Here is a 13,429-nt window from a genome sequence, read left to right as displayed (position 1 = left end):
AGAAAACACTTTTCCTCTGTACTTAGAATGCAACTTTGTTATTATGTAAATACCTTGCAGCAATTAGAGCATGTTGGGGAGTAAGTTACAGGACAAACTTTTCTAGCCTAATTCTTTACTTAGAGCCATAGGGTTTTTTATAATTGGTCGAGCTAGAAAATTGGGACAGGAATGGAAATCAAGGCTTCCCAGGAAACAAGTGCAACCACTTGTTGTCCTTTAACAATTAAAGCTGAGAATACTAAGAAAGAGTAAAGAAAGGAACTGGGCAGCAGGAGGGAGAAGTCAAAGAGCTGCTAAGTCACAAATGATGGCAGTGTCAGATGATTGGCACGAGTGTGAGGTTATCCCACACCTCACTTAAGGCAGCAAGTCCCAACAGGACTACATCCCTTGTGATGCACCTCCTGCTCTCCAGAGGTGTCTCACTCAGTTGCTTCATTTTGTTCCAGTAAGCATCACCCTATACTGAGGCATGTTATATTTAGCATCTAGCTATGGAAACTGATGGGAGAAATATTAATGCAGGGTTTTTGGTTTTTCCTATTAACACCTTTAAGTTGTACAATATTTTCTGCAATACCCAGGCTGAAGACTTCTGCATCCAGTGTAGCAAACAGGAGCTTCTTGGTAACTCTGAGGAATGACCCCTCTGAAGTGCCAGCATTTACCCTTCCTACTATCAGCTTTTCTTCCAAAATACAATCATATCAGCAGGTTTACATCACTGACAAAGAACAGAGCACACTTTTCACCTGTGCCTTTCATCTAGCTTCCTCCTTCTTCTTCACACTATAACTTATTTTAAGGAGAACAGTAATTCCCTTAGATAAGTCAGCAAATATTTTTGTAAAGAGCAGCTGCAGGATGTCTGCCTCACATAAATTAAATTACCTAGTGGCTCAATCCACTGCCTTCAACAGACATTCTTCTGTGGTAGCTGGGTCAAACTCGGCACATTTCTGCTATTGTGCCTCATGCTTTCTATTTTCCATTTACATATGATCCGCTCCAGAGTGAGGGAAGGAAAATGTTTATACTTGTGGGTGGGACTTTGGATGCAGATTAAAGTCAAGGTGCTATATTTACTGATCTTTTAAAGTAATATCTGCATGTTGAAAGGGAGTCAAAGTTCTTAAGAAAGATCAAAGTCCACATGAAGCAACCACAGATTAACATAAATATATGCTGAAATGCTAACACAGACTGGCAAAATTTACTTGTATTTTCCCTGGAGCAAGTAATTTTGCCTAATAGGGGACTCAAAACCATGAAAACTCTTCTTCACCTTTATGTAGGGCACACTGCAGTACTTGTGTTGGGGCAAATGACTCTTCAAACTAATTTTGCAAGGCTAGGTTAATACTACCATATTGCTCATGGCTTACAAGCTTTTGAAAGGTGAGGGCTACATCCTCTAAAGAAAAAAAAAAGGCAGTATTACTACTTAACTCAGACTTCATCAAAGCTAATCCTGCATTTCTTCCTTCTTATTGCAGTTGACAGAACTTTTGTTGTCTGACAAATGAAAAGCCAACAAGCAATAAAGTGTACGACCTTCTTTTATTTGACTAATTACTATTTCGGTAAACAGATCACCTGTTTTTCTTGCGGAAGCATCAACAGCAGCACCAAGAACACGAGGGATGTTGTTTCATGAGGGCAAAGGACAGTTTTGCAGATTAATCACAACCCTGTAAAACAGATGCCTGGCCTGTATTTACAACCCTGACAGTGCAACTGCTTTGGCAAGAGGTGCAATTAAAGCAAGTGTGCAGGCAGTCACCAGAAGTCACAACCCTGTCACGGGCTTTGCCAGCAAACTACAGGCACAACAGCGAAGACATTGATCCTGCACACTTTATGCTCATAAGGCTATGTCTACACCAAGCAGGATAAACTGATCAAGTAGAATACTGTTGTACAAAATTCAGCTAGCTTGGCCAGAAGAGGACCCAGGTTCTGAGTTTTATCAAATATCCTGAGTCAGTAGCAAAGCACCTTTAATTTGGTTCCCTCACCCGGCATACTGAAGTTGTCAAGAACCACAAGACCACGGTAAAGCTCAAACGACTTTCAGGAATTCAGCCTCCCTCCTTCGCATTTTGTACGAAAGATTTCGTCTGCACTTAACAACACACACTCAAAAAAGAAACCTTTAAAAAAGGGCGCCCACCGGCAGCCCTGCTCTGAAACCTCCATCGTTTGAAGCCTCCCGTGCCCGCGCACGGCGGACAAAGCGCACACAGGGAACCCCCGAGGAGGCAGAGACTCCCGAGTCCCACCTGGGCACGGTTTCGGGGCTGCCCCGGGCAGGCAGCGGGGAGCGGGGCAGGGTCCGTCCCGCGGGGCAGCTGCCGCCGGTGGGCGCGGGGCTGGAGCCTCCATCCATCCCCGCCGCCCTAAGGAGCCCCAGCTAGCGCCGGGAGCCCGCCCGGCTGCGGACAGCCCGCGGCAGCACCGCTCAGCTCGGCGGCTCCGAGTTCCGGCCGGGAATTTGGGGAGCACAGCTCCCTCCTCCCTCTCCCCCAGCCTCCCGCTCCCCGGGCGCTGCTCCTGTGAGCACCCTGCAAACAGAACTACTCGAGGGAACGCACACTTTCCGTGAGCCTCCTGCCGCTTTGCTGCCGGTATCCCGCCCGACAAAAGCGACCCCACGTTGGAGAAGGAGTAGGAGGAGGATCCCACCGGCCCGCGCTCACCTCCGCCAAGAAGTTGTCCATGGTGGCCCCTCGGCCCGCCCGCGGGTGCGCAGCGCCGGGCACCAGCCGCGCACCATGTGCCGCTCTCGTCCGGCCCGGCCCGGCCCGGCTCGGCTCGGCTCGCCCCACCGAGCCGCCTCAGCCGCCGCGCCGCTCCATCGCGCCCAGCGCCGGCACCAGCCCGCAGCCTTTGTCCGCCCGCCCCTCAGCGCCGCTCGGCCGGGCGGTCCCGGCAGCGCATAGCCGCCGCGGGGAGCCGGCAGCGGGGGGACGCGGAGGAGGAGGACAAGGAAAGCTCCCGCCGCCGCACGCTCCTGCCCGGGGCCGCCCCCGTCCCGTCCAGGCGGGGCAGGAGCAGAGGCGGAGCCGGGGCCGCGCCGCTCCCGGCGCCCCCCGCCCTGGCCCGAGTGCGGGCAGCGCCCCCCGCGCTCCTCCCGCCCCGGCCCGTCCCGCTGCACCCCCCGGTACGTCGGCCCCGGGGTCCTGGGGACGCGTGCCCGGCTGCTCGGGGCGCGGAAGCCCGCGTTGGAATGCGGAGTGAAAGGGACGCGGGGGCTGGAAGGGGAGCGGAGGCTCGCCCCGGTCTGGGGGCGGCTCCGCTCCCGTGCCCGACAGCGCACAGCAGTGCAGAGCTCCGCCATCGGCAGAGAGGTGCTGCCGGAGGTGGTTAAAGAATACGTACCTGCAGGGTTCTGCTGCGGACAGGCAGCCCTTAGGTAAATGTGTAGCAAACTTGTGTAGGAGCTCTCCTCAGCCGTATCCGCGTTCCTTTGCTAAACACATCTTGCAGCAGCCACTCACTGAGACATCGCTCAAATGAAAATAGTCCCCCTTTGTACAGTTTTCCAGTCCTTTACATTTTTGAAAAGCACATTTAAAGTGGTAATTTGGAGACATATCTTGTTAATAATTTTGTGCTGACCCTGTAATAGCTAACAGCCCAAGAAACACAGCAAAGGAGAATCAAATCTTGTGACTACTGGCCTATTTATTTCACACTGCAGAAAGAAATGTACCAAAAAATAAGTCACAGCCATAAAAAGAGCAAACACAGTATTCTGCTTTTATGTCAAAGGCAGAACCCTAATAATGATTTGGGAGCTTAAGCATGTGAGCAGAGATATGGGAGACCAGCTCTTGATAGTAGAAATAATCATGAGTCTGCAACTCTCATTTTTTAAGATGTCATGGCCAACACTTAAGAGCACAAACACCACGGTGAAAAAAAAAAAAAGAAAAAAAAAAAGAAAGGTTTAAGATTAGATACACAACACAAGGAAAAACTTTCTAGTTTCACCTTTGTGTCAAAAAAACACTTTTATTTGAATAAGGAGCAGAGCAGGTAAAAGATATTTGGCTTTGAGATAGGTCATGCCCAAAATGGGGTTGTGCTGGTCTTGAAGATTCACACAGTGACATCCATGAAGAAAAGAGATGTGCTGTCAAGGTTAGCACTGGGACAAGCCAACAGAAGAGGGATTTTCTGCCAAACAAGTACCTTTTAGAGCCTACATGGGGGCTGTGGCTGCCTATCCCATCACACAGAAACAAGGTGGGGGAAGTTTTCAGGCAGAGAGCAACTGCCTTGGACATGGCCAGCTCCCAGAGACCAGCAGCTCTCTCACCTTCCCATGGCCAGTGACAGTGGCTTGCAGCAGAAAAAGCAGAAACACTTCCCAGCTTGCTTGTAGCACAGCACAGAATCCCTTGGGCAGCATCCCTGTTGCAACTTGCCAAGCCCAGTTGGGAGATATCCTGCTGGACACCCTGCAGCACTGGGAGCTGCTGGGGGATCACTCCTCTTGTCACCCCCCCTAACATCTACTCCTAGGCAAACAGGTTGTACCTTCCTACAGTTGCTCTGAAAGTCAAGATTTGCAAAGGATTTAAACTGAATTCTCCTGTCTACACAGTATCAGCTCACATAGAAATTAGCCTAAATCATTATTTTGCTGTAGATTCTAAGGCATAAATTCCAGTGTGGGAGCTCTGTAACTCTATTCCAAACTACTGCACTTTCAAAGTTACTCCAGGGAAACAGGGTTTTTTTCACACAATCACTTTGCCAGAAAGCTTCCCCTCTCATACAAGCCCTAGTTTGGCAAGGGCTGAGTCAGACTGGAAGCATTTATTAAATTATTTTGACTTCTGATTGAATACTTTGTTTGACACCATGTTATCGGAATGTAGCGCGCATGTCTGGCTACTGCATTGTACTCGGGTCTGTGAAGCACAACTGGCGGAGGAATTAATGAAAACTTTGAACCAGTCATCCAATAAATGCAGCCTGTATTTTTTTAAATGAGAATTTCAGTAAATTACAAGAAAGCATTACCAACAGAATAGTTTCATGCAGCCTAAAAATACATTGCAGAAAGAATGAGTAGTCTCTTGTGGTGGGGAGGCATTGCAAAAGAGTTGTTAAACTCCTAAGACTTTGTTAGGACTTAGAATCACTGAAAAGTTGCAGGAAGGATTGCAGAAAAGTAGAACAGGATTGCAGGAGTAGAGGGAAACAGTCACTCCAACAAACTTCTTCCTTTTCTCCTTCTTTGTCTTTTTGTGTCAGTTCTGCTCACAGTTTGTAAGCACTAGCATCTGTGTTTCAGAGAAAAGGGGGTTTGAAACATGGCGTTTCCTTTTCCCGCTCTGAAAATGACCCCAAACTAGTCTCTTATTCATTTTATGCAATTGTTCTGGAATTTGGAAAACCCCACAGACACAGTGTACAAAGCTCCATGAACATCTGGAGACTTGGCCAGTTCCGCACAGCTCCGACTTTCGTTTAATCGGTAGAAATTCCTTCACTGATTGTGTGCCTAAGGTAAATTGCTTCCTTTTGAAGCTGCTCACATGCATGCTGGCTCAGCTTTCAGCTCGGGTGAGAACCAGGAATGGACCAAAAGCTCCGTTCCAGCTCCTTGATGACACACCTCCCAGACTGTGAAGATCTTACCCCCTTGTGTGGATGGTTGGTGGTGAGGTCTCTGGTCCTTGGGCCCCTTTCCTTGCCCCAGCCTCTCTCTTGCTCCATGCAGCAGAGCTTTGGCATTTGCTAGGTTGACTTTGCTCTCAGCTGGTCTGTTAGGCTGTTTTAGTATCCCTCAGTTAAATTTGCTGCATTACATGGGCCAAGACTCATCTTAACCCAGTCTTTCTGATCCTTTTTCCCCTCCCCCAGTAGTTGCTAAAGTCCATATCTGACCAAAGTGTCTGACAACAACAGACATCTCTTCCTTCCTCAGATCCCAAAGTATTCTTAGCAGCTGGGGCTTTTGTAGGACCCTGGACTTTTAAAACAGATTTAAGTTACTTCTGTCTCTATCAACAACTCTATCCCATTGCATGCAGATTTCCATTTCTGCTCCAGAGGCAAAACCAACTTACTGACTAAAGCCCAGCTATAAATCATATGCTTCACCTGAGCTCTGTTTCTTCACAGAGAATTACACCAGATTTTGTAGGGCCCTTTTTTTAAGATTTCTTGCATATATCACAGAGTTTGTAGATGTGATTGCATCCTGACAAACCATTAACTCATTCAGTACTTTGAGTACACTTGGTCAAATTCTAGATGCCCCTTTTTAAAAGTAACATTTCCTCCCAATTTTTATGTATGAAAACCACCAGGGCCATATGAGTTTTGGTGTGTCCCAGGGCTGGCAGAGTTGGGGGCACCCTGGGGGAGTGATGGCAGAGCCTGGAATTCAGGGCCCATCCCACCACCCCAGGCAAGGGCACTGGGCCATGGGGAGGTAGGAGGAGCCCTTGGGAGTGGACAGGGATGATCAGGACTGGCAGTGGCCTCAGGGTTGTAAAAGTGAATGTGTTTGAAACCAAACAGATTGGACTGTAGCAAGTCCTTGTCTTCACTCATCTGATTGTCCATGGTGATGGTTGCTATACATTTCACAAATCCTGCTCTCTTTTCAATAAACAAAGACTTGTTCTGTTGCCCAAACCTTAACACAAGATCTGTGAGGGGCATCTTTATGCTAAAAACTTTATATTCAACGATTTTTTAGAAAGGCTGATGAATTTTCATTGCATGCATATGATGCTTTGCTCTTTCTTAGCTTATCTTATTTGTAGTTGCCATTTTCCCCCAGTGGTATCATTGAACTGAGTGATTTAAGCTTTTGCATGCCTGACAGGTTTATTGCACAAAAGCTTTTTTCACCCTGTGGAAGAGTTTTCTTTTCCCTACTGATGGCACTGAAGTAGGCTATCTGCTTTAGCCGCAGCACTACTGTCACTTTTGTAAGGCATGTGGATTGATTTCAGTCAAAGAATTAAATGATACATTCAGTTAATTCAATCTTATTGATTAAAAGGAGCCTAAATTAACATTCTCTCCTCACCAAAATGAGGCAGTGTGTTTCTTTGTTCACAGCTCAAGGCTTCATTTCATCCAGTATTATCTGTAAAATCTGCTCTCAGATTGTTCCCTTTGGTGTCTTTGTTCACAGAACACATAATTTTTGAGCAGGCTTGCTTATGGTCTATATTTCTGATGAGAATTTCTGTTTCTTTAAACTTACTCCAAAAGAGGAGTTTTACCCCCACTCTGGGGCTGCTATTGCACTTGTCAGCTCCTATCAGGTTTTAGCTAACCAACTTTTTGTAGACAAGATGTTGGGTAATGACAAATGTTTCTGCAGTGGGTGACAATGTACAGGCAAACTGCTGGCACAGACCACGATTTTCTACCACACCAGTTTTGAGGAATGCCCGTTTCTTATTTGGGATGTACAGATCCAAAGCTGTTACCATGGAGCTGGATTGCCATGTGAGAGCACATTTAGCACTACCAGGTTAGGGTCTGGTGAAGGCCATTAAGTAGGTGTGGTTATGCTCAGTTTCTGATCAGAACCTCTACCTGGGAGATTCTAAGTTTTAATTTCCACATAAGAAAAATGTTCTCTATTACAAGATTTCAGTATATGATTTCGCAGACTCCAGACTTTTTTCCCGATGTCACAGAGCCACCTCCTCACTGAACATCTGGCAGCACGTATGAAGACAGACAGCTGTCTGACTCTGTATGTTTTTACTCATTTCCTGAATTCTACTCAGCCCCTTTGCAGAGCCTTTCTCTTCAGCGCTTACAACCCTTTTTCTGCCTTTTCCCTCTATCCTTTGTATCATGGAGTGACCTGCTTCCTTCTGGGCCCCTCAGGCAGTGCCACTGCTCCTGGTGGCAGCCTATTCCCGGTGTGCAGCTTAGTCCTGGTGTTCTGAGCTTCACTGACCCTTCATCTCATTTAAGATTGATGATGCACTTAGTTGTCACCAGCATCTTTTAATCCAGTTGGTCTTCTCTTACAATCTTACTTGCAACCTATTAATTTCAATTCTCTTTATCAGCCTGGAATATACAAGATGCCAACAAAAGAGAGCTGTATTGTACAAAAGCATTGGTTTATCACATAAAGGTACCCACTGGAAAAAAACAGTGAAGTGACAGACAAAAACTACCAAAAAAGCTTAGAATCAGTTAAGGGATAAAACCAGTAGTAAAACATAAGAAAAAAAGATTAAAAGGAATGAAAGCTTTTCTTGTCTTCTGAATCAGACTGTGAACACATTTTCCTTGCCTTCACCCAGGAAGCCTGTATGAAGACAAGTGCATGAAGACAGCTTGTAGTTGCAAACCCTGCAGTCACAGTTTATGACATGTTCATTTATCAGGTAGTCAGACTTGTGCAAAACATCTCAGCACCTCTCTGAAGGTCACCGCCCGCAGAGCAGGACCCAGAGGGGAGCCCACGAGGGCACCTTTTGCTGCCTCAGTGCCATGCAAGCCAGGTTAGTTCAAAACACTTCCCCTAGCACTTTAAACTAGGTCATCCTTGTTCTGCTGAGGAAAACAAGCAACACCCACACTTTCCTTGCCATTGGCAGTGCTCTGGAAGGAAAAATCTTCAGTAAAAGGGCATCAAAGCCCAGCAAGGGCCAGTCATACCTCAAGCAATTGGCACTGTTCAGCCAACAAATATAAATCAAAGGCTGCCTTCTCACTTGTGGTGTCAGGCCAGTTTACACCATGTCCATGCTCTCTCCCCACCATTTATTACTTCCTCAGCTGTGACGTGTGAAGGGTAAGCCTACCTGAATCCTGTACCTTGGCACCTTACAAATTATTTTCCAGATGTCTCCCATTTCTTGTGCTTGGATTCCTGTTGGGGAACAGTTCCAGAGTATGCAAACTCTGTGCCCTCTGTGGAAAATTAAGCTAAAATATATGCTCCAGAAACAGCCTTGGTAAGTAAGATCAGGATATAGGATATAGGACCAGATTAGTCTTGTCCGAAATGCAGCCTCTGAAGTGCACCTAGGAAGGGCAATGGGGCCCCAGCATGATATTTCTCTCCACAGATGTGCTCTTATTTTCCTGCAGTCCTTACTTGTGTGGCATAGCTGTCTTATCTCTGTGGATTGATGCAGAAAATGGGGGATGGAACAACTGATCCAAACTTTTCTTTTGGTTTGGGTTCTGATTTTGTGTTTGTTTTCTTAAAACAAAAACTTGTGAGAAAAAGTTTTTATTCTGATCAATTACCTGAGCAAGTTCATATAAACACCTTGCAAACAAATATTGTTGCAACATGAATAAGTACAGGAACAAGGGTACTCTGCATTGCTGCTAGCATTTGTTCCTTGGGCCAGGTCACAGATTTAAAGAGCCAGGAGGAACAACCTTTACAGTCTCTCGTGCTTTGGAGAAAGTTTATCCATTTCTCATATTTAAGGCTTTATCAGCCTGAGGGATAATTGATACTTTCCGTCAGTGCTCTTCTGTTAAAAGTTTCTTTCCATGTGTCCGCTATGGCAAGAAATATTCTTCCCCTTTGCCCCTAGATTCCCTCCTGTGTTTGAAATCAAGAAATCCCATCATAGGACAGGAGTGCTAAATATTCATTTCAGAAGAGACAGAGTTTCCCACAAAGTCTGTGAGGGCTTAAATGGCAACCACACAGTCTTAGGGAGACACTCAGAATACTGAGAACCTATACATTTTAGAAGAGAATGTTATTCAGAATTTTTTTGAAAGCATTATTTACTAATATGAAAATGAAATTGGATGATTGTATCTTTCATAATCACATTTAAAACTTAATGTATCTTGTCTGAAATGACCTTAAAACCTTCTCTGGTCTTGCACTAATGTGGTATGTTCAATTTTGGTAGCTAAATTGTTGCAAATACACTTGTTTTGCTTTAGTATATTATTGTGCATAATTTTAGGATGTGTTTAGGTCTCAGTCAAACTATAACTATGCAAGTTTGCCTATTTACTGAATGCCTTCAAGTGAATAAACATGCCATTTCTTTGTTATAAACAAAAGCAAAGTTCCTGGCTTACATCAGTCTGTTGTCCCAGAATAGAATCAAAGGCTGCTGAGGTAGCTTAGGTCCCTATTTAGAAATAGGAAAACCTTTGTTTTGTGTACACAGACACTGAGCACTCCAGTGTGAGATGTTAGAGGAAGTTGGGGGTCAGCAAGCTAGCTACATTCTTGGCATGCAGTCTGCCTGTAGCAGTATTTGGTGTTTCTATTTACTTGCCACATATGAGAGTTAGACTGGAAAGACATGGTAGTCATGTTCAGTACAAGGCTGGTTAAAGGATATGTGAGACTTCATCTTCTGTTTCCCTTGATTCTTATCCCAACTGTTTTACCATTTACCAGTCCCCTAACACCCATAAAACCGTAGCAATGCAGCTCTTTCCTTAGTCAATGAATTACAGGATTTGCACAGGATGCAGCAGCAAGCTGTAAACAAAAAATGAAGTAGAAAACAATTCCATAAAAACAGTTGTTAACATTTGAGTAACAAACACGGTAGCAAATATGGTCTTTTTCAACAACCTGACAATATCAAGCCTTGTAATTCCAATGGGCTTTCAACCAGAAACTGGGAAATAACTTGCCTTTGGATCTTTGTAAATTCTTTCTTGAAACAACACCTGTGTGTTTGCACTACCAGAACTTTGTTCTTTTTTACCTTTTCTGTCCAGTTGCTACAAATAGGATACAGTGGAGTATATTGACCAGTGAACCAGCCCCCCACAATTGGTTCAGAATTCCACAACTGGAAAGATTTCTTTTCCTTGTATTTGTGAGCAGAAGTTTGAGTACAACAATGTGGTGTATGTGGGATAAGCCCTTCAGTTATGTTGGTAATTTTTTCCATTGGAAAGCTACTGAATATCTGCTAGAGGTTTTGTTTTTTTTTTTTTTGCCCAAAAGCATTCTAAATCCTTTTAGAAGCCCTGAAACACAGCTAACCCCCTCTGCATCTAGCACAAATTCTCCTTCAAGTGTAAAGACTTCAAAAGCAAGTGTAAATCTCTTCAGAAAGGAAGCCAAGTGCCATGTATTTGTGGGGCAACCCAAGAAGAATCAACTCAGATGGAGGGAAATCACCTGGAGGATGAGCAGAATAGTGCCATTCCTCCCAGTCATAGTTATCAGTGTAAAAGCTGCAGAAGATCAAGCCCTTGCCCTGTGCACAAAAACTGTGTAAAACTCTGCAGCCAATGTTCATCTACTGAAGACTAATCCGGCAGAAGGACTCTGCCTAGGCTGGAGAGAGAATCTTTAAATTCCAATCTGGACTAAATTTCTTGGTGGTAACAAATCTGAAGGACATTTTTTCCTGACTAAAAATAAGAATTCAGGGCAGCCTTTGCTACTGACTGACCCTAGTTAAAAGGGACAAGTAGATCAACTTTGTATGTACATTTAGTGAATCACTTTTTGCCTAGAAGCAGTGGCAGAAGGTTTCCTCTTATCTTCAGAAAATAGGTGAATCTCTTCTCAGGGAAAAAGTCAACATTAAAAAACAAACATCAAAAGATTGAGCTGAGTTTTGTTAAGAACCAAATGTGTGCTAAATTAGGATTGTATGTTTTGCTTTTTATTAAATGGCATCTTCAGAGGATACTGACTCACTGGATGACGGAAGTGTTTGTGGCTTGGGACCCATCCTGAGTCACTCATCCTAGAACTAGGGAAGCTCTTCTCCTAATATAAGGAAGCTTCCAGATTCAATTGTCATGTGCTTCAATACTAAGAAATAGGGGCAGCAAAGCACTCAAGTAAGGCCCTCTAAAATGGAACAAGTTATCTTGTGAGGTTATCCAGCTATTGGTGAGGTTTTCTAATAGGGAACAATCAGGATTTCATCAGCCTTTGAGTACTGTTCTTTTTCCACTCAGTCAGACCAGTGATTGGTTTGCAAGTCACCCATTCACTCTGTCCCAGCAAGGAGGGCTATGCCAGCTATGGACACAGACAGACCACAACTGTGGTCCAAAGAGGAGAGTTAAAGGAGCCAGCCAGGTTGATTTGTTCTCATCTGTTTTGGCTGCTTTCAGAGTCTCTCTCTGATGAAAATTCCTGTGTCTTCTCTTTGCACAACTCAGTTGTTTTTCTGTTGTTCCTAGGAAGTGATGGATTAAAGGGCTGCACAATGTCTGACTCAGAACTGTGTTTATACTTAGGTGTTTTAGCCTGATTAGAAATTCAATTCTTCCTATTACTCAAGTGTTGGGATTAGAGCTGTGGAAAAGGGAAAAGTCAAACATCATACTGGAAGTCACCTTCTTTTACCATTGTACTAGATGTTTACCAGGACCTTCAAATAATCATTGCAATGTTTCTACTCTGTAATGCTGGCACTGTTGAAGGGAGTAGCAATTGTAAGGCCTGTTTTGCCTTCATGCTGCACTAAACACATGGCATGTAAGAAATGGACCTTCCCAGTGGTAAGATGATAAAGGATTATCATTGTCAGTATCTTTCAGTCAGAATTGCAGAATTGTCATTGTATATTTTCCTAACACTTGGCCTGACTGCAGCAAGGTAGCAATCCATAACTATTCCTACAGAAAAAGTATGTATTTTTAATTTTGCAGTTTATTATTTTTAGTAGTCTATGTGTTTTATAGAAGCACCCAAGCTTAGCAAATTTTGAAACCAACAAGGTTCCATACTTAGATGTAAAGTGCTAATGTACTTTGAAAATTCTGGGCAGGGTTCTGTTGAGCAAGTTAGTTATGCATGCACTGAAAAGATGCCCTCAGGATGCTCACAAAGCTAGGAACCTACTGAAGCACTCCTGGAGTTTTCTTCTCATTCCTCTCTTATTCACCTCTGCCTGTTTGTTTCTGTTGCTACGAGGTACCTTTTGTATCCAAATTATTGCCACGTGAGTGGGCTTTTGGAACTGCCGGGAGCTCTGGCTGAGGCACAGAGTCCTGTGCATGAGTGGCAGCTGTCTGCAGTTCACAGACTTCCTTCACGCTACATGTCAGGGTTGCTGTGATGGCTCAGCTGCCTGAAGATGAGCTTGTGCTTCAGCTGTCACTGAACTGCACCAAGAGACAGCACTCTTCATAAAGTGGTCTTTAAAACATGCAGCTACTGCTCTGTAATAAAACCCGAGGACGTTAAGTGATGTGTGAGCTATTTTAAATGTTGATTTTCAAATCCTTCCTGTTTTAAACATTTAAACTTGATAACAATGTTTATGAAATATGCCCAATGTTATTTTTATCTAATTGCAAGTTAATCCCATGGTCTATTGGAAATGTGCTGGGGTTTACTGGCACATAACATTTAAGAAGCTGGACTGCACTCTGAACAGTGATGCAGTGGGAAAGCAGCTCCAGTTTCAGTGCAGTAAATGCTGCTGAGGCCTCAATGTGCAGCTGCCCA

General features: G+C 44.6%; 1 protein-coding gene across 1 annotated transcript in view; it reads right to left on the bottom strand.

Moving 5' to 3' along the window:
* Positions 1-3,045, bottom strand: part of MYO10 (myosin X) — a 162,817-nt gene extending 159,772 nt beyond the window's left edge. Inside the window, exon 1 of the mRNA XM_039714801.1 lies at positions 2,703-3,045. Coding sequence (XP_039570735.1) covers positions 2,703-2,723 — 21 coding nt within the window. The 5' untranslated portion in view covers positions 2,724-3,045. The remainder of the gene's footprint in view (positions 1-2,702) is intronic.
* Between the last annotated feature and the right edge of the window lie 10,384 nt (positions 3,046-13,429).

This window comes from Passer montanus, unplaced genomic scaffold, assembly GCF_014805655.1.
Source record: "Passer montanus isolate IOZ18808 unplaced genomic scaffold, ASM1480565v1 scaffold31, whole genome shotgun sequence".
Taxonomy (NCBI): Eukaryota; Metazoa; Chordata; class Aves; order Passeriformes; family Passeridae; genus Passer; species Passer montanus.
The sequence above is the reverse complement of the archived record's forward strand: the minus strand, read 5'-3'. Positions and strand labels throughout refer to the sequence as shown.